Raw genomic sequence first — 25,781 nt, 5'->3', positions numbered from 1 at the left:
TAAATACAGAGCAGTAAATCTGAATGGTGTTATGACTTTTGAAACTGTACTTTGACAATAAAATGGATTGGAGATAACAGCAGTGAGATTCCTTGTAGAAGCTAGGAGTAAAAAGATAACATTTAGAAAGTTTAAACAAAAAAATAAAAGAAACGAGGCCCTTCTTTCTTGTTGAGCAGAAGGTGCAAAAGTTTGAAAGTTTGCACCACCAGACTCAGAAACAGCTTCTTCCCCTCTGTTATCAGCCTTCTGAATGGCCCTTCTATAAACTAGGGTACTGGCCGAATTCACCTCTTCCTCTTTGCAGATATCAATCTTTGTCTGTGGAACTTGGTGCATCACAAAGCAGATGACTGTATTCTGCACTTGGCTGGTCAGGCAGCATCTGTGGGGGGGAAAAGAACAGACGATGTTGCAGGAGTGCTCTGCTCTGGATTCTAGCACCTGCGGGAGGGAGAGCTGTACGCCAGCAATCAGCCACCTGACAGCAAGCAATGATCATCGAGGCTGGTGGGAATGGGCTAAATCGCCACTTTCAATGGCTTCCTGCTCAGTTAAAATTAGCCACTACTTATTTCAACATCAAGAAAATGTGGAGCGAGCAACTCACCACTCTGAAGACAATCGTAGATTACAAACAGACAACACATAGAATATCTAGTTACAAGTAGAAGTATTAAAAATGACACAACTCCCATTTCCAAAGCTCAATTACATTATGTTTTGCTAATTCTAGGAATTGCACTCAGCAGTTTAGTTTAGTTTAAAGAGACACAACATGGAAACAGGCCCTTCAGCCCACCAAATCCATGCTGACCATCGATCACCTGTTCACACTAGTTCTATGTTATCTCACTTTCTTATCCACTCCCTACACATTTGCGGCAACCTACAGAGGCCAATTAATCTACAAACCCGCACGTCTTTGGGGTGTGGGAAGACATCGAAGCACCCAGAGAAAACCCACGTGGTCCACATGCAAATTCCACACAGACAGCAGCAGAGGACAGGAGCAAACCGGGGTCTCTGGTGCCGTCTTCTTCTCGCGTTTGAGGCAGCAGAAGTTATGTAACGCCCTCCAGGCGCTGTAGCCAGTGCAATGTGCTGTTTTCGAGGGCCGTAAGGTCTACCCCTCCACCAGGGGGATGGAGGACAGCGCAGTCGAAAATGCCGTGCCGCGCTGTTTGCTGGTCTGCTCCACACACGCAGGCTGCTGATGGACGCAACCCCCAATGATGCATGTTGGCGTCGAACCGGCCGACCCCTGTACGGAGCCGGTTTAGGGCGACCCACTCTTTGCGGGGCATGTCCGAGCCGGGTGGGGCTGTGGTGTTCGGTGCGACAATGAATTGAGGAGGTCGTGATGTCTGTTCCCAGCTGGTTCTCCATGCTCCTAGTAGGTTGAAACCGGAGCCACAGAGGGTCGCTGCATGACGGGAGAAAGGGCGATTAGATGACAGGCGTTGAGGTCCCAGTTGCTGTGAATCCTGGGCGAGGTGGTGCAAAGGATGTTTGCCGTCCGATGGGGCCTTGCACACCAGCCTATGAGTGAAGAACTCTCTGCGAAGCTTGGCGGGTGCGATACCTGCGAGCACCAGCAGGGGATCCATCGGAGTAGGGCGTAGGCAGCCAGTGATGATCCGCATGGTGTCGTTGAAGGTGGCGTCTAGCTTGCTAGTATGAGCGCTGCGGCACCATGCTGGGGCGGCGTACTCAGCGGCGCTGAGTACTCTGGTACCATGAGGCAGTGGCTCTACCCGCTGCACCACTGTGCCACCCATATTTCCAGCACTGAACCTTTTGCAGCATTGAGCTTTTCAGAATTAAACTCAAAACACCTTTTGCTGCTGACATTATCATTTTGCACAGTAAAGTTTGTTGATTAGTTTTTGGAATAGTGGCAAGGTTTATTTGGGTTCAAGTTGGCTTTGTCTGAAGTTTCTTATCTGTTCACTGGGCTAACAAGGTGCAGTTTCTACAAAATCGCATGCCAATACAATTTATCTTCAGGTACTCGAGATAAGTCAACTTCCCTGTGTGGCCACAGCATACTTCACACAACATATTTAATCTACTTACATAGGCCTCATCGATACAATGTCAGCAATTGGATATGCAATTGCTCCCATTATTTTGAAGATTTCTTGATCAATTCAGATTACATAGGAGGTCACTGCATTTTAGAAATATAAAATGGTACTTTGTAACATAAATTACAATACAATTATCCCAAATATCATTTCGATTGATATATTATCAGAGATCTGATTAGCCCATTACACCCTACAAGATATTGGATTGTAAATCAGCAAAATACATATATCTTCAAATCTTTTGTTTCGTGATGGTTTATCACTAAACATAGAGCATAGAACAGAATGGCACAAGAACAGGCCTGACAGCCCACAATTGATTTTATATTTCAAAAATAAACTTCATTCAGATTAAAAATATATACAGTACAAATAAAAAAACTGTGCAATAAACCCTTCATCTGTACATTCTCGGTGTCTATACATTCTCAGTGTCTGTACACTGTACATTCTCAGTGTCTATACATTCAATAGTGTCATACTCAGTAGTGTTTACACCCCATTTTTGAAGCCACCATCCTTGCCGCACTTGTGGCCCCTTGGGGTGATGTCCCTTCTCTTGTTTGAAGGGTGTCCCCACCGGACTCTGTCTTTAAAGACTTTGGACTTTAAACTTTAGATACAGTGCAGAAACAGGCCCTTCGGCCGACCGAGTCCATGCCGTCCAACGTTTGCCCCATACATTAGCACTATCCCACACAACAGGAACAATTTACAATTTCACCTAAGCCAATTAACCTGTAAACCTGCATGTCTTTCGAGCGTGGGAAGAAACTGGAGCATCCGGAGAAAACCCATCCGGTCAAAACGAGCACATATAAACTCCGTACAGACAGTATCTGTAGTCAGGATTGATTACAATCCGGGACTCTTGCGCTGTAAGGCAGCAGCTCTACCGCTGCACGACTGTACTGTCCCTCAATGTCCAGCAGCGGAAGGACCGTACACTGTGGTCCTCCCTCACACAGTCTTTCACAGTGTCCGCACCGAACGTGATGCCAAGTTTAAACAATATCCCCCTATCCCCTACACAATACTTTTTCACATGGGTGAAAAATCACACCGTTTCAGTATGAAATAAACTTGAGACTTGCCTTGAATTTGTGATTCCATCCAAGGTCCACCGAGAGATATAAAATGGTACTTTGTAACATAAATTACAATACAATTATCCCAAATATCATTTCGATTGATATCTTATCAGATCTGATTAGCCCAATACACCTGCAAGATATTGGATTGCAAATCAGCAAATTACATGTATCTTCAAATCTTTTGTTTCGTGAGCAAAACGTCTGCACGGACGATCAGAATCCTAAAAGGATCACAATGCTTTAGAGTCATAGGGTGATACAGCACAGAAACAAACCCTTTGGCCCAACCGGCCCACACTGGCCACCATGTCCCAGCTACACTCGCCCCACCTGCCTGCATTGGGTCCATATCCCTCCAAACCTGTCCTATCCAAGTATCTGTCTAACTGTTTCGTAAACGTTGGGCTCATGTTGTCGACCTCGTCGTGGTGAGCCCTGTCAAATGACCCCAGTCAGGCGAACACAACAAACAGAGACAGCAGAAGCAGAAAAAAACAGCCTGCAGCCCAAATGCAACCCGAGTCGCTGCAGCTTGGCGCCAACCCGGAGCATGCGCCCTTCTTAGGGCGGGCACCTATGGATGTCGAACCGGATGGCATCACCCTGCTGCAGCTGAATGCGGAAGGCCTCACCAAGGCAAAGACCACCATCATTGAACATCTGCTACAGACCCACAAAGTCACTGCCATCCTGCTCCAAGAGACTCACAAAAGTGACAGCTCCCACCTGAAGATCCCTGGTTATACCCTGGCCGTCTACACCGAGAGTGACACCCACGGGATTGCCACTTTTGTAAGGAACACAGCAAAATGGAAAGCGATCGCAACGTCCCCTCCTGACTCCGACGTGGAATGGGCGGCAATGCAAGTCGAAGGTGTCACTTCATCAATGTATACAAGCCACCTTCTACCAGGCTTCACAGACTCCATCCCTGCCTTTGGTTGGTCCTGCATGTACGCTGGAGACTTTAATTGCCACAGCACCACCTGGGGTTACCATTCAACTAACCCAGATGGTGCGGCACTAGAAGACTGGGTCTTTCTTTCTTTCTCTCTTTCTTTTTCTTTCTCTTTTTCCTTCTTTTTAACTGGGGGGTGGGGGGAAGGGGGGGTGTGGGAGGGGATATAATACAGAACAATACATGTATAATCGAATTTATAATGTAGGTATTATTGGGTACTATGAAATGTAAAATGTATGAGCTCTGTCAAAACTTAAATAAAATTTTAAAAAATAAAAAAAAGACCAGCGACGGACAATCTAGCCGACTGTGACGCCTAAGAAACGGAGTCCCCCAAGGCTCGGTACTGGCCCCCGTGCTCTTCAATCTCTATATCAGCGATCTGCCACGCACGACCTCGCGCCAGTATGGATACGCAGATGACTTGGCCCTACTGCACTTGGACAAGAGCTGGTCAAATGTTGAGGATGTGCTCTCGGCGGATATGGAACTTGTCGTGGGCTACCTTAAGACCTGGAGACTAAAAATGAGTGTGGCAAAAACCACCACAACGGCCTTTCACCTGAACAACAAGGAAGCTCAACGCCAGCTAACCATCACCCTCAATGGGTCACCCCTACCCTACAACCCATTTCCTACATACCTCGGGGTGAAACTAGATCGGCAGCTGACCTACAAGCAACACCTTGAAGCTCTCCGTGCTAAAGTCTCGGCACAGAACAACCTCCTGCGTTGCTTGGCCGGATCGTCATGGGGCACCAGGGCATCTACTCTTCGAACCAGTGCGCTTGCACTCGTGTACAACGCCGCTGAGTACGCCGCCCCAGCATGGTGCCGCAGCGCTCATACAAGCAAGCTAGACGCCACCCTCAACGACACCATGTGGATCATCACTGGCTGCCTACACCCTACTCCGACGGATCTCCTGCCAGTGCTCGCAGGTATCGCACCCGCCAAGCTTCGCAGAGAGTTCTTCACTCATAGGCTGGTGTGCAAGGCCCCATCGGACGCCAAACATCCTTTGCACCATCTCGCCCAGGATTCACAGCAACTGGGACCTCAACGCCTGTCGTCTCGTCGCCCTTTCTCCCGTCATGCAGCGACCCTCTGTGGCTCCGGTTTCAACATACTAGGAGCATGGAGAACCAGCTGGGAACAGACATCGTGACCTCCTCAATTCACTGTCGCACCGAACACCACAGCCCCACCCGGCTCGGACACGCCCCGCAAAGAGTGGGTCGCCCTGAACCGGCTCCGCACAGGGGTCGGCCGGTTCAACGCCGACATGCATCGTTGGGGGTTGCGTCCATCAGCAGCCTGCGTGTGTGGAGCAGACCAGCAAACAGCGCGGCACGGCATTTTCAACTGCGCTGTCCTCTATCCCCCTGGTGGAGGGGTAGACCTCACGGCCCTCGACAACAGCACATTGCACTGGCTACAGCGCCTGGAGGGCGTTACATAATTTCTGCTGCCTCAAACGCAAGAAGTAAACGTTGGGATAGTCCATGCCTCAACTACCTCCTCTGGCAGCTTGTTCCACACACCCACCACCCTTTGTGTGAAAAAGTCACCCCTCAGATTTCTATTAAATCACCCTAAACCTATGTCCTCTGGTCCATGGACTCACCTACTCTGGGCATGAGACTGTGCACCTACCCGATCTATTCCCCTCATGATTTTATACACCTTTATAAAATCAAACCTCATCCTCCTGTGCTCCGAGGAATAGAGCCCCAGCCTGCTCAACCTCTCCCTATAGCTCAGACTCTAGCTTTAGCTAGAGCTTTAGCTCATGCCTTTTCATCTGGTGTTGGATTTGCACGCAAAATTGTTGGCCATTTTGGTTACACTGTGGATTGAACCAGGTTCATTGATTCACCCCCCACCCCCCCCCCCCCCCCCCCCTCCCATCTCTCTTTTCCCACTTTCTCTTTCCGACTCCAATGTCTAAAGAAGGGTCCCAACCCAAAACGTCGCCTGCCCATTCCCTCCACATAATACTGCTCGACCCACTGAATTACTCTAGCCCTTTGTGTTTTGGTCAAGGAATGTTTGCCAGGTGGTCCATTTTATCTCTGATGGCTCTTTGAACAGAGTCCTGTATGGTTTCCCACATCACTGCTTTCCTAAATCTGTAACCCAATAACTTTTTCATCTTCAAATACCAGCTCAAAACACTTTTAAAATCATCCCTTACCTGCTGTGAAACTCTTATCTCCAGTATTCCTCCCCCTCACCTGAAGTATCTCCCATTTAATTCCCTTTCTCTTACCCCCCCCTCCCCCCCTCCAGTCCCCCAATCAAACAGAGTCTGAAGAAGGGTCTTGACCTGAAACGCCACCCATCCCTTATCGCCAGAGATGTTGCCTGACCCACTGAGTTACTCCAGCACTTTGTCTATTCCCAATCAAATGGATGGGTGGAGTAGGTGGAAAAAGACGAGAGGAGAAAAGAAGACAAGAATGTCAGATAAGAAGAGGAAATGTAAAGCTGGGAGGGTAAATCATGTTCGGACAATTACATAACTCTTTGCAAATCTGTTTAAGTAACAATTATTTGGCAGGAGGTAATTTTCTTGTATCAAAAGGGATAAGCTATCAAAATAGAAGAGGACAATTATCAAGCAGTCACGGTTATATCATTCTAATCTCTAGTACGGTTACTCCAAAGTTAAAACCATAAATGGACTTGTTGCAAAATGTTTTTCGTCAGTGAAGATTTACATCACGATAAGATAAAGTTACATAAGCCCAACTTGCTGCCAGTTATACACTTCATTTCCATGTTCCTGCGCACAGCACTGACTATCAGCAATCATGGGAATATATTCTATCCTATACCCGGTTCTTTCTCTGTCACTGACATTGAGTCACCCTCTCTTCAGAGGCGAAAGGAGAACGCAAAACAAACTACTACTTATTTCTTTGGATGGTTTTCGTTGGGATTATGATCAGGATGTTGAAACTCCGAATTTTCAAAAGCTGGTCAAAGATGGCGTGAAGGCAAAATATGTTACTCCTGCCTTCATTACAATAACTTCCCCGTCTCACTTCACTCTGGTAACAGGTAAGGCCATTTGATTCAACTTCACTTTGTCTACAAGGAGAATAATTATATTGCTGCAAATCAGGCTGATTAAAGTATCCAAATATTTACCAGGAAAATCATCAAAAATTGAAATGAATGCGAAATCTGTAGATGGCTGCATATTTTGATATACTAACTAATTATAGATTTTAGTCAAGAGTATTTAGCACATAGTATTGTACAGCATAGGAACAGGCCCATAATGTCCATGCCGAACAAGATGTCACATTAAACTCATCGCCTCGACCTGCACGTGATCCAAGTCCCTCCATTAACCTGCATTTCCATGCTCCTACCCAAAAACCTTTTAAATCGTGTCTGCCTCCACCACCTGTGATAGTGCATTCCAAGCACCCACTACTCTCTGCGAGAAACACTGCCCTGCACATCTCCTTAAAACGTCACCCCTCTCACCTTCAAGCTATACCCTACAGTCGTGGACTGTACATCAACAAGTCATACAGCACGGAAAAGGGTCCTTCGGCCCAACTGGCCATGTGATCAAGATGAGCCATCTACATTAGTCCCACCTGCCCGTGTTTAACCCATGTCCGTCTAAACCTTTCCTAACTATATACAGTGGAAGAAAATAACTGCAGATGCTGGTACAAATCGAAGGTATTTATTCACAAAATGCTGGAGTAACTCAGCAGGTCAGGCAGCATCTCGGGAGAGAGGAGTGGGTGACGTTTCGGGTCGAGACCCTTCTTCAAACTGGTCTTCAGGGTTGTTGCAGAGTGAGTGGAGGGATGCACGTTCAGGAGGGGAGAGGTTAGAGTTAGTCAGGGGAGTGGAGAATTTGAGGCGGTTAATGTCACGCCGGCAGTTGGAGATGAAATGTTCTAGTGAGGGTAGTTGGCCAACCGGGGGGGTCCAAGAGGAGGAGGTCCGCTGGAGACGGGAGAAGGGGTCATCACTGGGGGAGGTGAGGACTTCTTCCCATGGAAAAAGGCAACTATATACTTGTACAAATTGCTCAACAGGCCCATTAACACAACAACACAGAGATAATATACAAGAATTGATGTATGAATTAATGAATAACCATCAAGGTTATTTCCGCAGGTTGAGAAGAGACTTTTAGCTGTTTCAGTTTAAATGCTTATTCATTGTAATTACAATTCCAATGTTACCAAAACAACTTTTCAGCCAAAGACTTTCTGTAGAAAATATAACTTACACAACTTATTTTCAAAAAGTAGATACTTTTTTGATTAAAGAAAGTTAAAGTTGATAATCAGTGTGTAAACAGAAAAATCCCAATAGATATTATTCAGTAAGTGCCTGACTGATCTTGACTTGTACATCAGTTAGCATTAGCGAATAAAATATATTCAAAAAAATATTATGATATATTCACTTGTGGGACTGTGGTGCAGCAGTAAAGTTGCTGCTTGACTGTGCCAGAAACCCAGGTTCGATCCTGACTACGGGGGCTGTCTGTGTGAAGTTTCTATGTTCGCCCTGTGACCTTGTGGGTTTTCTCCGGGTGCTCCAGTTTCTTCACTTTATAGGTTAATTTGTCTCTGTAAATTGCCCCGAATGTGTAGCATACGAAACTGGGATAACACAAAACTAGTGTATGGGTAGACACAAAATGCTGGAGTAACTCAGCGGGTCAGGCAGCATCTTAGGAGAGAAGGAATGGGTGACGTTTCGGGTCGAGACCCTTCTTGAAGAAACGTTACCCATTCCTTCTCTCCAGAGATGCTGCCTGACCCGCTGAGTTACTCCAGCATTTTGTGTCTACCTTCAATTTGAACCAGCATCTGCAGTTATTTTCTTACACTCGTGTAAGGGTGATCATTGGGTGCCACAGACTCGTGGGCTGAAGGGCCTGTCTCCACGTTGTATCTATAAACTAACACCAAACTAATCTTATTTTTCCAAAGGAAGACATATCGAGTCTCACGGAGTGATCCACAACATGTGGTTCAACACCACCAGTGGACTGAAAAAGCCATATTACCAGACACAAAGTGTCAATGATTACTGGGACAATGGAACTCTTCCAATCTGGATCACTGCCCAGCGTCAGGTAAATCGCAGACTGGGCGATCGTTTTGCGGAACACCTTCGCTCAGCCCGCCTGAACCTGCCTGATCTCCCGGTTGCCAGACACTTTAATTCTCCTTCCCATTCCTACACAGACCTTTCTGTCCCAAGTCTCCTCCTTGTCAGAGTGAGGCTAAATGCAAATTGGAGGAACAGCACCTCATATTTCACTTGGGCAGGTTACAGCCCAGTGGTAGGAATATTGATTTCTCTCACTTCAGGTAGCCCCAGCATTCCCCCTCTCTCCATCCTCCCCCCACCCAAGTCACACTAGCTTCTCGTTGTCACCCTACAAACAGCTAACCATGGTCTGTTTCCTTTATCATCGTTACATTTTTGCATATCTTTTATTCATTGTTCTTTTTCTCTCCACATCATCATCTATATCTCGCGTTTCCCTTATCCCTAAACAGTCAGAAGAATCTCGATCCGAAACATCACCCATTCCTTCTCTCCAGAGAAGCTGTCTGTCCTGCTGAGTTACTCCAGCTTTTTGTGTGTATCTTCATCTTAAATCAGAAACATTGTCGTGCTGCAACGAAACCTAGCCATGTAGATGGCAGCAAATTTTATATTGACCTATAATGGGTACACCAGCCAGGCCCTTCATGTTCTGCAAGAAAGCAATGATGCAAAGACAGGTCTTGTGATGGTTGCAAGCCTCTTTCTTTCTTTCTTGGAGATACAGCATGGATTCAGCCCACTGAGTCCACGTCCACCATCGATTCACACTAGTTCTATGTTATCTCACTTTCTCATCTACTCCTTTCACGAGGGCAAGTTGCTGAGGCCGCTTAATCTACAAACCTGCACTTCTTTGAAGTGTGGAAGAAAACCGGAGCACCCAGAGGAAACGCACGAGGTCACAGGGAGAACGTGCAAACTCCACACAGATAGCACCGAGGTCAGGAATGATCCCAGGTCATCTCTATCGCAACTCTATCAGCTGTGATAATGTGCAGTCAGAGTCATACAGCACATTAGGGTGGCACAGTGGCAGAGTTGCTACCTTACAGCAACAAAGACCCATTTTGATCCTGTCTACAGGTGTTGTTTGTACGGAGTTTGTATTTTCTCTCTGTGACCACGTGGGGTTTCTCTGGGTGCTCCAGTTTACCCCCACACTCCAAAGATGTTCAGGTTTGTAGGTTAATTGGCTTCAGTAAATTGTCCCTAGTGTGTAGGATAATGCTAGTATACGGATTAATCGCTGGTCGGCATGGACTTGGTGGGCTGAAAGGCCTGTTTCTATGCTGTTTCTCTAAAGTCTAAAACGTAAAGGTAACATACCCTTTGGCCCAACCAACCTATCCCTGTAGGTCAGGCCATGGCAACATCCTTGAAATCCTCTCTGCACTCTTTCCAGCTTAATGATATCCTTCCTAGAGCACGGTTACCAAAACTGAACACAGTGCTCCAAACGCGCCTCACCAACATGTTGTATAACTGTAACGGAACATCCCGGTTTTCCAATGGTGCTTGTGAAAAGGCTTTAAATGCATAGTTGGCATCACACATTTGCTGTGGGAACATGTGCCATCCATCAGTGCACCATGGCACGTACATTGTAAATCACACAATGGGCATTGTGCAGTTCAGTTTCGAACATAAGTAACAGGAGCAGGAAGACACCATATAATCCTGGTGACAGCCACATCATTCAGTGACCTTTTGACCGATCCCACATTTCATCCACTTTCCTGGTCTCCATAATCCTTTGAGTAGCCAAAAATCTATTGCTCCATCCTGAATATATTCAAAAACTGGCTGGCTAGATTGGAGAATTCCTAAGATTCACAATACTCCGAGTACAAAAATAAACATGTTTCCTCATCTCAGTCCTTGCAGACTAACTCCTTATCCGGAATATTTCAATGCCGTCTTTTAGTATGAAGGTTATGCAGACAATACTAGCATTTTTCAACCATAATCCATTGTCTGCATAGAAAGAATAGCTTCGGAAACATGGATTTACATCTGGAGAAAGGAAATGGCTCTTTAATATTCCGGAGCAGCACAAGAAATGCCTCAGGGACTGAATTTACCAAATGTAGAACCTCACAACCCAGCAATGATGGGTCCAATTATGTACATGTTACTGAAATGTCTACAATCTCAAAGTTAGGCACAATTTATAGAGTCATTCACAGAGCATGGAAACAGGCCCTTCGGCCCAACTCGACTATGCCGACAAACATGCCCCATCCACACCAGTCCCGCCTGCCTGCTTTTGGCCTTCATACCCCTAAACATGTCCTATCCATGTACCTGTTTGAATGTTTCTTAAACACTGCGATAGTCCCTGCCTCAGCTACCTCCTCCAGCAGCTTGTTCCATACACCCAAAACTCTGTAAGAAGTTATTCCTCAAGTTCCCATTAAATCATTCCTCCCTCACCTTAAACCTCTGTTCTCTGGATCTCGATTCCACTACTCTGGGCAAAAGACACTGTGTTTACCCTATCTATTCCTCTCATGATTTTGTACACCTCTACAAGATCATCCCTCATCCTCCTGCACTCCAAGGAATAAAATCTTAGTCTGCTCAACCTCTCCCTACAGCTCAGTTCATCAAGTCCTGGCAACATCCTTGTAAATCTCTGCACCCTTTCAATCTTGACAACATCTTTCCTATAACATGGTGACCAAAACTGAATGAATTACTCCCAAATGTGGCCTCACCAACGTCTTATATAACTGTAACATAACCTCCCATCTTCTATCCTCAAATCCATCAAGAAAGTTCTACAAAGCAGTGTTCTTGAAAAATTTAAATATTCAAGGTGAATATTACATAGTCCAATTTAAAAAATATATATATATCCTTGGAAAGAGAAAGACTTCTTTTACACCGAAAAGGCAAAGATCAGAAACTGCACTCTGGAATCCACCAAGGTATTTCTAATGTTATTAGAGGGAAAATACTAGCATGGATAGACAGTTGACAGGGTGGCAGAAGGCAAAGAGTTGGAATAAAGGAGGGTTTTTCTGGTTGATGACTAGCAGTGTTCCACAGGGATCGGTGTTAGGGCCGCTACTCTTCACGTTGTATATCAGTGATTTGGATGATGGAATTTCTGCCTTTGTGGCCAAGTTTGCTGATGATACAAAGGTAGGTGGTGGGGCAGTTAATGTAGAGGACGCAGGGAATCTACAGAATTACTTGGACAAGTTGGGAAAGTAGGCAAAGAAGTGGAAGATAGAATACATCGGAGCAAATTGTACGGCCATGCATTTTGTAGGAGTAAAGGCAGGAGTAAGTCATGTAAGAGTAAAGGCAGATATTAGGTGCGAAGGAACTTGACAGTGTTGATTCAGGATTCCCAAAAGGCTAATTTGCAAGTTGAATCAGATGCAAGGAAGGCAAATGCAATGCTAGCATTGATTTTGAGAGGACTAGAATATAAAAACAGGATTGTAATGCTGAGGCTTTATAAGGCACTTGTCAGATCCCATTTGGGGTATTGTGACCAATTTGGGGCCCATATACGAGGAAGGATGTGCTGTCATTGGAGAGGGTCCAGAGGAGATTTACGAGAATGAGCCCAGGAATGATTGGGTTAACATATGATCTTTTGACTGCACTGGGCTTATATGCGCTGGAGTTTAGAAGGATGAGGGGGGAACCTCATTGAAACTTATCGAATAATGAATGGCCTGGGATGAGTGGATGTGAAGATGTTTCCACCAGTGGGAGTGTCTAGGACCAGAGGGCATAGAATAAAAGAACATACATTAGGAAACGAGATAAGGTGCAATTTCTTTTGGCATATGGTGGCGAGTCTGTGGAGTTAATTGCCAAGTCATTTGGTATGTGGAGAAGGCAGGAGAATGGGGTTGAGAAAGAAAGATAGATCATCCATGACAAAATGGTGTAGTGGACTCGATGAATGCTCTAATTCTGCTCCTCTGACATGAACTTGCACTGACTGGCGCCTTTCTGACTGAGATTTCAAATGCCACGTCTAAAAGAATGTATCCGACCCTAATCAGCCAAAGACCCGACTCCCTCCCGAGCATAATATTTTATTTTGGGGCATGTTCCCAATGTTGGGGGAGTCCAGAACAAGGGGCCACAGTTTAAGAATAAGGGGTAGGCAATTTAGAACTGAGATGAGGAAAAACTTTTTCAGTCATAGAGTTGTGAATCTGTGGAATTCTCTGCCTCAGAAGGCAGTGGAGGCCAATTCTCTGAATGCATTCAAGAGAGAGCTAGATAGAGCTCTTAAGGATAGCGGAGTCAGGGGGTATGGGGAGAAGGCAGGAACGGGGTACTGATTGGGAATGATCAGCCATTATCACATTGAATGGCGGTGCTGGCTCGAAGGGCCGAATGGCCTCCTACAGCACCTATTGTCTATTGTCTATAATCCTGGCTTTTTTTAAAAACTTTAAAATGAATGCCAAGTAGGTTTAAAAAGGCTGTTCGGCCCAATGAGAACTTGTAAACCAAGTTTAGCACCACCCTGGAGTTGCCATTACTAGTGGCAGTGTCAAACTCAGATATACCTTCTCCATGAAGACTAGGTCTCACTATTCTCCCTGAATTTTGATCAAGTTCCAAAAGTACTCAGCATGTTTGGCACATGAACATGTCATGAAAAAGGTGTGTTGGGGGATGATCGAGATACATCAAACTATGAGAGACATAGATAAGGTAGACAGTCAGAACATTTTTTTTCCTGTGTGTAAATGTCAAAGGCAAGAAGGCATTAAGGGAGTGGGGCAAAATCTAAAGGAGATGTTTGAGGCTAGTTTATTTTTTTTAAACAGAGGGTGGTGGGTGCCTGGAATGAGCAGCCAGGGGTGGTGCTGGAGTCAAATACGATAGTGCCATTTAAGACGTTTGTTTTTACTTTGGCACATGGATATGCAGAGGATGGAGGGATAGGGAACAGGTGCAGTCAGAGGAGATCGGTTCAACTTGGCCCCATGTTCAGTAAAGACATTGTGGGCTAGAGGGCCTGTTCCTGTGCTGTACAGTTCTACGTAATGCAGAGCTCTTTGATCAGAGACTCAATTGACTGGCCATTTATATGCCAATTTTATTTCTGAAGGGTTTAAGGACTGGTTCGATACATTTTCCTGGGACCAAGCCCAGTTATGATGGAGATAATATTTACATGAAGGTGGTGGAGCCTCCGATGTACAACTATAGGAATGAAACCGCCTGGATAGAGAACATCAACACAGTGATGAGATGGTTTGCCGTGGATAATCTAGATTTTGTCACACTCTACTTTAGTGAACCAGATATCACAGGCCACAAGTTCGGACCAGAATCAGAAAACAGAAAAGCAGTGGTGCGTAAACTGGACAGGACCCTGGGCTATTTACTGGAACGTATTGAAAAGTTCAACTTGAAATCCAAACTCAACGTGATTATTACTTCGGACCATGGAATGACGACAGTGCTGAAGGAGCCAGCGGTGAATGAAATTGTTCTGGGGAGATTCCCCAACTTGTCATTCAAGGACCTTGATTTTGATTTGGTTGATTTTGGACCCACTGGTATGCTGCTGCCCAAGGAAGGACAGTTGGAGAAAGTGTACCAGGCTCTGAAAGGTGCTCATCCACACTTGCACGTCTTCAAAAAGGAAGACTTTCCAAAAAGACTTCGATATTCCAACAATGACAGAATTCTCCCCATTATCTTGTTTGGTGATCTTGGTTACGTTGTTCATGGGGTGAGTACGCACACGCACACGCACACGTACACGCACACGCGCGCGCGCACACACACACACACACACACACACAGAGACACACACACACACACACACACACACACACACACACACACACACACACACACACACACACACACACACACACACACACACACACACACATACACATACACATACACATACACACATACATACACACACATACACACACACACACACACACACACACACAGACCGACGGGTTGAAACTGATTAATCAGAAGTGAAAAGGAACTGGCCATTAGATACATTATCTGACTTGATATTGCCAAGCATGGGACCGCAAAAATGGATTGGAATTTACAGTTCACACCAGTGTGCTTCTGTACTCTGGAAAACTGTGCCTTGGATTGCATTTTAGAACAAAACATGACATCAGGTTGGTATTACATTAATGCCAGAAGTAACAGAGGTATGCAAATCAAAAATATTCTGGATCAAAACAAAATTCGGAATTAAGCCCATGGTTTGTACATATTCATCCTTTCCCATTCAAGATTTTTTTAAATGCTGGCGCAGCAGTAGAGCTGCTGGCTCACAGAGTCAGAGACCCGTGTTCGCTCCTGACTACGGGTGCTGTCTGTACAAAGTTTGTACGTTCTCCCTGTGACCGTGTGGGTTTTCCCCAGGTGCACTGGTTTCCTCCTACACTCCATAGATGCGCAGGTTTGTAAGTTAATTGACTTCGGTAAAACAGATGGAAATTGTCCCTCGTGTGTAGGATAGTGCTAGTGCACGGGGTGGTCACTGGTCGGCGGGCCGGTTTCTGTGCTGTATCTCTAAAGTCTAAAGGAAACAGATCTTTCGGCCCAACCAATCTCTCCCTATAGCTCAGGCCCTCAAATCCTGGCATCATCCTTGTAATTCAGCTTAATGACATCCTTATCTGCCGTGATTTTTTATTTGTTTCTGTCTCATTTTTCCTTTATACAAACCAATTGCTTCATTCATTTATGTTAACTTTTTTTTTTAAAGCACAAAGTTACTATGCAATTTGGGCAAAGTGAAATATATGTCTTTAAATTCAAATTAAAGTTAAATTAAGTCTCATTTATGTAAATTACAAATGGTAGTTTTCTTTTCAATGAACAGTTTATCCACAACACATATACATACCATTGTGCAATTATAGTTCAGATTGCACACTAACTTTGGGGTGTAAACCAAACTCTTAAATGGGATTCCTGGAGACAGGTTTCACCAAGAACACTGATAACACTACTAAAAGGGCAAAAGACAAAATAGCTATTGACTCTATGAATTGAGTGTTAGAGATTAACAGAATCAGAAAGCTGGAACTGTTCCAAAGGACAAAGGAAAGGAAATGAACATAACCAGAGCAGATTTCACAAATAAAAAGCTTTCATACCAACCTGGTGCACAGAGGAGGCAGTCTTTACTCTAAAAAAAACACCTTCATTCCTACTTTTAGTTGCAGAAAGTTCAGAGCCAATGAGGTACACTTCAGGTTGATTGGATAGATTCATGGCAGAGAAGAGGTGAATCTCAATTAAACTTGATTCAGGCATTTGCTGCAACCAATGGAATTGTCTTCCTCATAAAATACACTTCCACACGTTCCTCGATCATATCAGGGTGGCAAGGTGGTGCAGCAGTAGAGTTGTTGCCTTGCGGCACCAGACACGCGGGTTCAATACTGATTTTGGGAGCTGTCCGTACCAAGTTACTACCTTCTCCCCGTGACCGCATGGGTTTTCTCCTGATGCTCTGGTTTCCTCCTACATTGCAAAGACTTACAGGTTTGTAGGTTAATTGGCTTTGTAAAAAAATGGAAATTGTCCCTGGGATAGTGCTCGTGTACCGGGATCATGGGTCGGCATGGACTCGGTGGGCCAAAGGGCCTGTTTCCGTGTTGTATCGCTAAACTAAACTAAAATCTCAACAGTGGCATGGTTTAGGATCAAGATCCCAGTTGTGAAGTTTTCCCTGAATTTTAATGAATTCAGCTAAATCAAGACCTGACAGTGGTATAGAAAATTATGAGAGGCATAGATAGGGTAGACAGTCAGAACCTTTATCCAGCGTGAATATGTCAAGGGCTAGGGGTAATAGCCTTTGTGAGGCCAGTAATTCCCAAAGAAAAGTGTTGAAGGAACTCGTCAGGTCAGGCAGAAAATTATGACAAAACGATCCTTGAAATCTTGTTTCTGTGCATCAGTTCTATCTTATAACATGTGATAAATTGCCCTCTGAGGCCTTCATAAATCAGGACGAACAGGCTGGATGAAAGGAAATGAAGGCTTGTGTTTGGAGAGCAAGGGGAAGTTCATCTTGTACATAGTTGTATGCAAAGATCAATCCTGCTAAGTATCCTGTTCCTGTAAACTCCACATGATTCCATGTTTACTCACTGCTGCGCTCAGAGTGTGCCACCATATTTTCTGTTGAATAAAAATAGGCATCAAATTTAAAACAGATTACAGAATTCAAATGAAGAGTTTTTCAATCTATAACTTCATTGAGGTGTAGACATACGGAACTGCAGACGCTGGTTTGCCAAAAAAAGACAAAAAGTACTGGAATAACTTAGCAGGTCAGGCAGCGTCTCTGGAGAATATGGATAGGCGATTCTTCTGGTCAGGATCCTCTTTAAACTGGGATAATGCCTGACCTGCTGAGTCACTCAGACACTTTGTGTCTATAATTTTCAATATTTTTAACTTCAATTGTCTTCATCCTCAAGTCAAATAGATATGAACAAAACACAAAATGCTGGAGGAACTCAATGGGTCAAGCACCATCTGTGGAGATAATGGATAAACGATGCTTCGCGTTTCCCTCCACAGGTGCTGCCTGACCCACTGAGTTGTTTCAGCTCTTTGTGTTTTTTACTCAGGATTGCAGCCTCTGCAATTCCGTGCCTTCTTTGTTACAGTCCACAATATTTGGACAAGATATTTGGACATGGATAGGATAGAGGGATATGGGCCAAATACGGGTAGGTGAGACCAGTGTAGATGTGCCATCATGGTCGGCGTGGGTGCTTTGTTATCTGAAACCGACTTTGTTTAAAGTTCCCTACTTGCAACTGCAAACAAGCAGAGGCAAGGGCATGGGTGGCACGGTGGCATAGCAGTAGAGCTGCTGCCTTACAGTGCTTGCAGCGCCGGAGGCCCGGGTTCGATCCGGTGCTACGGGTGCTGTCTGCATGGAGTTTGGACGTTCTCCCCGTGACCTGCGTGGGTTTTCTCCGAGATCTTCGGTTTCTTCCTACACTCCAAAGGCGTACAGGTTTGTAGGTTAATTGGCTTGCTATAAATGTAAATTGTCTCTCGTGAGTGTAGGATAGTGTTAGTGTGCAGGGATCGCTGGTCGGCGTGGACTCGGTGGGCTGCACGGCCTGTTTCCGCGCTGTATCTCTAAACTAAACTAAACTAAACTAAACTAAGACATGTTACATGGAACAAGAACAACCTCCTTAATCTTGTTGCATTAAATTAATTGCGTTCCACGATTGACGTTATGCCAAATAGCTCAGTCCTATTCTTGAGAATCACTATGTGCATTAATGCAGAATTTAGTTCCAACTGGACCAAGTAGACCCGTTGGGCCCAAACCTCTCCTGCATTGGTGCAGCACCCTCCCCTTCCCCACCCCACCCTCCCTCTCTCCCCCTCCCCCATCCTCTTCCCCTCCCCCCCCACTCCATCCCCCTAAACCCCCCTTATCCTCCCTCCTCCCCCCTCCCCCCTAGGAGATAGATTTAAGCTTTAAATTGTGAATGACTTTAAAAATATAACACCGATTTCAATGAAACTTCTTCCATTAGCACCAAAGGGACGACGGTGAGTAAGGTGGGCCTAAAATTGTTGTGCTATCGTGTACAATTTTGGCTGTAGTTCAGGAACAAACAAACAAACAAGAGTTTTCGTATATAGATATTCTTTATGATTAATTTATTTTAAGATAATTTTTTTATGTGTGGATTACTAGTATTTATATTATTTTTATAGTGTAAGTGCACTAAAATGTGATTCCTCTGCACATATTAGATCAGTTTGCATTTTTCTATATAGATTTTTAAATTATTGAGTCACACATCACGGAAACAGACCCTTCAGCCCAACTTGCCCACGTCGCCCATGATGGCCCATCTACACTAGTCTCATCTCCCCGTGTTTGGCCCATATCTCTCTATCCTATCCATGTCCAACTGTCTTGTCCAAATATTGTGACAGTACCTGCTTCAACTACCTCCTTTGGCAGCTCGTTCCATATACCCAGCACCCTTTGTGCAAAAACATTGCAGGTTTCTATTAAATCTTTCCCTCTGTCCCCTGATCCCAGACTCTCCTACTCTGGGTAAAAGTCTCTGCGTTACTGTACCTATTCCCTCAAGATTTTATACTCCACTAGAAGATCACCCATCATCCTCATGCGTTCCAAGGAATAATGTCCTAGCCTGTTCAACCTCTTCCTATAGCTCAGGCCCTCGAGCCCTGGCACCACCCCATTAAATCTTCTCTGCACCCTTTCCAGTTTTACAACATCGTTCCTATAACATGATGACCAAAACTGAACACGGTACTCCAAATATGGCCTCACCAATGTTTTGCACTACTGTAACATCACATATCAACTTCTGTACTCAATATTCTGAGTGATGATTTTAATATCAAATACACTAATTTTCGTACGGTTTTAATCTGTTATGTGAAAAATGATGCGATTCCATTGTTTGTACTGACACATTTTCTGTGTGTGTTATTACATTTCTCACTGTTTCTATTCTAATTACAAAATGATAAAAACTTATTCCTTTGTGAAACATGTGAAAACGGCAGAGATAAGCCATCTGAATGTTGTAGTAAAGAAACAAGGAACTGCAGATGCTGGTTTACAAAGTGCTGGAGTAATTCAGCAGGGCATAAGGTCACAAGGACATAAGGTCAAGGAATAGGAGTAGAATTAGGCCATTTGGCCCATTAAGTCTACTCCGCCATTCAATCATTACTGATCTTTTTCTCTCTCCTAACCCCATTCTCCTGCCTTCTCCCCATAACATCTGACACCTGTAATAGGTCAGGCAGCATCTCTGGAGAAGATGGATAGGTGACGTTTTAGGTCAGGGCCCTTCTGCAGACTGGCTACGGTTGGGTGGGGTGGGGAAGAAAGCTGGAGGAGAGGAGGTACAGGACAAAAACCTGGTGAGTGATAGGTGGATACAGGTGGTAAGGAGGGGTTTGGATAGGCAAATGTACGTTTTCGTCTGAGATTCTTCTTCAGACTGATTGAGGTGGGGGTGGAAGAGTCGCAACCCAAAATGTCATCTATCCATGTTCTCCAAATATGCTGCCCGACCACTTGTGTTACTCCAGCACTTGGTGTGCTTTTTTGAATGTTCAGTAGTACCTAACCTCCATGGTATGTAACATCCTCTCCATTTTCTCCCTTATCTTGTATCTGGGCCCCCCTTTGCGCTTGGCCAGAGAATCAAAATCCAGTTTAACAAAGGCGAGCATGGTTTTGACAATCAGCACATGGACATGAAGATGATTTTCCGTGCATTTGGTCCGGATTTCAAGAAGAATTATTTGGCTGAGCCATTTGACAGTGTAAACATTTATTCATTAATGTGTGAACTACTGAACATCCAACCTGAACCAAACAATGGATCGTTGGAGTACACCCAAGAAATGCTGAATTACTACCAGAACACCAGTGATGGCAATACAGGTGAAATATATTAAAGATAATGAATGTTATTGACGTTGGAATAATGAGTGATAACATTTAGTAGCACAATATTGAGTTCTGTGGATAAGCTTAAACTGCACATTGTACATATTCTACCAGACAATATGGTTGTACAAGATAGACACAAAGTGCTGGAGTAACTCAGCAGGTCAGGCAGCATCTCTGGAGAACACGGACAGGTGCAGTTTCAGGTCGGGACTCTTCTTCAGACTGATTGTAGTGGGGAAAAACTGGAAGCAAGAATAGACCAGGCCAAATCAAGGTAGGTAACAGATGACATCAGGCAGGGTGGTTCCCCTACCGGCCGATTGGTGGCTAGGGACAGAGTGATTCCAAGAGGGATACATCATTGCGAACTGTGGAACTGGTTAACTGACTTTTTATGGAGGAAAGGGGGAATGGAGTATTTGTATTTTACCTAAAATGAGTAAATTCAATATTTATACCATTGGGTTGTAAGCTACCCAGGCAGAATGTGAGGTGCTGTTCCTCCAATTTGCATGTGGCCTCACTCTGGCAATGGAGAAGGCCCAGGACGGGACAATATGGGAATGGGAAGGGAAGTTAAAATGGTTAGCAACCGGGAAGCCTGGTCAACCTTGGTGGACAGAGCATACGTGTATTCATAGTAGTACAGACCTTGGTGGGTCTGCACTTGGGAGTATTGTGTTCAATTTTGATCACCGTGTTACAGAAGAGGAGCCACTAAGATGGAGAGAATGCTGAGAGGATTTATGAGGATGTTGCCAGGACTCGAGGGCCTGAGCTACTGAAAGAGGTTGGGTGGGCAAGGACTTTATTCTTTGGAGGGCAGGACGCTGAGGGATAATTTTACAGAGGTGTATAAAATCATGGGAATAGATAGGCTGAATTCAGAGAGTCAGCTTCCCAGGGTAGGGGACAGGTTTAAGGTGAGAAGGGAAATAGTTAATGGGAACTTAAGGAGCAACATTTTTCATAAGGGTGGTAGATATAAGGAATAAGATGCCAGAAGAGGTAGATGAGGCACGTAGTGTAACAGCACTTAAAAGACATTTGGAGAGGTATGAGGATAGGAAAGGTATTGAGGGATCATGGACCAAACATGTACAAATATGATTAACAGAGATGGGCCATCTTGGTTGGTAAGGACAAGTTGGGCTAAATGGCCCGTTTCCAAGCTGTATGTCTTTAGGGACGGCACAGTGGCGCAGCGATAGAGTTGCTGCCTTACAGCACCAGAGACCCGGGTTCGATCCTGACTACAGGTGATGGCTGTATGGAGTCTGTATGTTCTCCCTGTGACCACATAGGTTTTCTCCAAGTGCTCAAGTTTCCTCCCATACTCCAACGATATACAGGTTTGTAGATGAATTGGCTTCTGTAAATTGTCCCTAGTGTGCAGGATAGTGCTAGTGTACAGGTTGATCGCTGGTCAGTGCAGACTTTGTGGGCTAAGGGGGCTGTTTCCATGCTGTATCTCTAGTGTACAGGTTGATCGCTGGTCAGCACGGACTTTGTGGGCTAAGGGGCCTGTTTCCATGCTGTATCTCTAGTCTAAAGCTGTGCTGAACAGGGGTGCAGTGCTGCCGGAGCTCACCGCAGCGCCGCTCCGGCACCTCTGTAAAAATAACCCAAACAGCGGGGAATTTAACAGCAGCCGCTCCGGCACCAAAGAAATTCGCACTGCAACACTGGTGCTGAACGGCCAGTTTCAATGTTGTATGACTCTGATTCTAGTCTTATTTTACTGAATATATTTTGAATATTCCTAGATACTCCAACTGTCTTGTCCATTTTAAATGCTTTGATTCTTTTTAATATCCTGTCTTTTCTTTTCAGTCACCAACTCAACATTGTTTCAGCTGGTTGTGGGTTTATCAGTAGTGGTCGGTTTGCTGGTTCTGGCTGGTCTTGTAGTTGGCGTTTATTCCTTTATGAAGAGAAGGCAAGAGAATTGTAAGTACCTCAACATCCATTCCTAATGGAAAGGTATGAACTTAAGTGAGTACGGTGCAAGTGTTATGTTCAGCATTTTTAACTCCTTCCTCTCGACCGAAGGATAAAATTACCGTTGGTCATCTCTTCAATGCTATCCCAACAATACTTGTCTATCTCCAGCATTCTGAGATGTTAGTAATCCATATATAGGCATATGTTTAAGGGGAGAGGGGAAATATTTAGGTTGATGTTAGGTTTACTATTGTCATGTACACAAGGTACAATGAAAAGCTTTGTTTTGAATGCAAAACTATACATAAATACAACCCTTTGGATAGGTACATGGAAAGGAAAGGTTCGGAACGATATGGGCCAAACGCAGGTAAAAGATGAGGCACCTTGGTCGGCATGGACACGTTGGGTCGAAGGGTCTGTTTCCGTGCTGTACAAGATGGAAAACATTAAATAGTGTGACAGAAATGTCCTTTCTCTTTTCAGAGTGAAAAATGAACATCTGGATAGGAAACAAAATCTACGCTCAACTTTTTCACCTTGCAACAATTTGTTCTCCGCTGTGTTCATGTTGATGATCTGTCCGCCTTATACACTGTTCCTCTTTTACATGTGGACCATTTGTAAATTAAAACTGGAAATTAATTTTAATGCATATTCATTTTTTTTCATAAGCTGTTATTGATTTACGGATTTAAGCTGCAAAGACTGGAGTCTCCACAACACTGTGTAATTAAAGTAACTGGTGGAAAGAAAACATCATTAGGATTTGAACTTAAATTGACAGAGTTGGTGATCTTTTCACTTGGGGAATTGGCACCAACTAAAAATGCTTATTTTTTTATGATACACTTGTTTCAACTTGACCAAGTCAACATCGTGGGCCGAATGGCCTGTCCCAATGCTATGCTGTTGTATGTTCTAACATGCTCAAAATTACAAACAAACTTTGTTTTAAATATATTCCTGAAGAAAAATAGTTTGCTCATAATTAGCTCATGGAAGATTTTTTCAGTTTATGACATGAAAATTGACAAGTGGAAAATAAAGCAATAATGCTTTTCAAAATGGTTGCAGTTTTTAGTCCACTTTGCACTGGAACTGCTCAAAATATGCGCAGGAAGGAACTACAGATGTCAGTTTAAACTGAAGATAGACACAAAAAGCTGGAGTAACTCAGTCAGGCAGCATCTTTGGAAAAAAGAATACGTGATGTTTCAGGTCAGAACCCTCTGCAGACTCCGACTCGAAACGTCACCTATTCTTTTTCTCCAGAGGTGCTGCCTTATTCACTGAGTTATTCCAGCTTTTTGTGCCTATCTACTCAAAAGACTTGACTTTGCCTTTTATTATCAAGATACATTTAAAATTCCATCTTCACACCCCATGTTCAAAGCTGCAAAGAAAGCGCATATTGGAACTTCCAGGTAAAACACTGATGGATATCCTGCTGAGAATCAACCTATCTACTATATTCCAATCTCGATTCTGGTGGTGTCTGGCATCAATTAGTTATTGAGACATGTGGACAATTCATCTCCCAACTGCACTCCTGCAGAGGAGAGATTGTCAACATTAATTTAGAAAAATAAATTTAATTCCTCACTTTATGAATTAGACTAACAGTGGCACAGTGGTAGAGCTGCTGCCTTACAGCACCAGAGACATAGATTCGATCCTGACTACATTTGCTGTCTGTACAGAGCTTGTACGTTCTTCCTGTGAATTTTCTCCGGGTGCTTCAGTTTCCTCCCACATTCCAAAGGTGGAAAGGTTTGTAGGTTAATTGGCTTCTGTAAATTGTCCCTAGTGTGCAGGATGGAACTAGTATACAGGTGATCGATGGTCGGTGTGGATTCGCTAGGCTGAAGGGCCTGTTACCGTGCTGTATCTCTAAACTAAAGGGCCTGTCCCACTTATGCAACCTTTTAGGCGACTGCCAAAGTTGTAGCAGATTGCCAACATTTTATCTTGCCCAACGACAATGACCACGACAATGCCGCGTCAGGTCGAGATTACACCGTCTTTGGAAACATCGCAAAATTCCCACGCTGTCAATGCTTCTCCGGCGTCCTAATTTTCGCTGAAATCACTGGTAAGTCGGTAAGTACTTGAGAGTTTTGAAATATAACATCTTGCCCGGGTTACTTGAAAACCAAGCTTCATGGTAACAAGGCATAAACTGGATTGACTTCCAGTTTACTAATAGTAGTATAAAGAAATTTAATTTTAAAAGTGGTTAAATGGATTTTTGTGAAAAGTGTGTGGGCATTCTTTGAAAATGTACGGGAGATGGATATCTGGTTTCTGGGTTTGCATATCTGGGTTGGGAGCCCACTTTAAATGTGATCGCTGAGGGCCATAAACATCGCAAAAATTCCCATGCTTACCTGACCATCAAACTGTCGCTTCCAATCTACCTGTCAGATGTCCTGACGGTAAATAAATTGGTTAAACAAGCATTTTATGGTATCTTGAAATTACTTTACTTATTTTAATATAATGTGCTTCTAAGTGCATCTAAGAGAACCTAGCAAACCTGGGGACAGCATGCGACAGCGCCCGCAATAAGCAACGATACCTGGCGACAAGCCAGCTGTCGCCGAGAAATTTCACTCCGGATGATTTCTCAGCCACGCGCTGAGATCCACTACGATTCTTGGAAGACTCCTCACGATCATGCACGTGACACCTGGCGAACTGTCGACAGGTCGCGGGCATGGTCGTGAGGAGTCTTAAAACCGCAGTCGCCTTTAAATCGCCTTAGTGGGGCATGCCCTTAAACTAACGGTTGTTTATAAAAATACACATGTATACCTGTGATCATTGTTGGACACTGGTTTTTCATTTCCATCACAATAAACACACTTAGTATTCAATTTTATAAGTCACAAATGTCATCCATGTACACCTTTTGTGTTTCAAATTCCTGCATTCTTTAATTGCAACTCTTACAAAACAAAATCTCTTTCACGTATCAGTGTATTATCACAAAGAGTAACACCATTTTAAATAACGGCTGTACAATTGAGAAAAAGTATTTGAACCAAGTCATCCTTACTGAAAAAAAATTGAGCTTATCATCTCTTTCTGTCTGAAACTCAAATCGATCA

At 44.2% G+C, this 25,781-nt stretch overlaps 1 protein-coding gene across 1 annotated transcript; it reads left to right on the top strand.

Annotated features, from left to right (window-relative positions):
* Positions 1 to 6,964: 6,964 nt before the first annotated feature.
* On the top strand, positions 6,965 to 23,366 carry LOC144594739 (ectonucleotide pyrophosphatase/phosphodiesterase family member 7-like). Its single transcript, XM_078401581.1, has 6 exons — positions 6,965 to 7,214; positions 9,128 to 9,273; positions 14,347 to 14,976; positions 20,469 to 20,706; positions 22,558 to 22,674; positions 23,344 to 23,366. Exons 1-6 carry the CDS (start codon positions 6,965 to 6,967, stop codon positions 23,364 to 23,366), a joined length of 1,404 nt encoding a protein of 467 aa, XP_078257707.1.
* Positions 23,367 to 25,781: the final 2,415 nt, after the last annotated feature.

Source organism: Rhinoraja longicauda, chromosome 6 (genome assembly GCF_053455715.1).
Source record: "Rhinoraja longicauda isolate Sanriku21f chromosome 6, sRhiLon1.1, whole genome shotgun sequence".
Lineage (NCBI taxonomy): Eukaryota > Metazoa > Chordata > Chondrichthyes > Rajiformes > Arhynchobatidae > Rhinoraja > Rhinoraja longicauda.
Note: the sequence above shows the minus strand (reverse complement) of the source record. Positions and strands in the feature narration are given on the sequence as shown.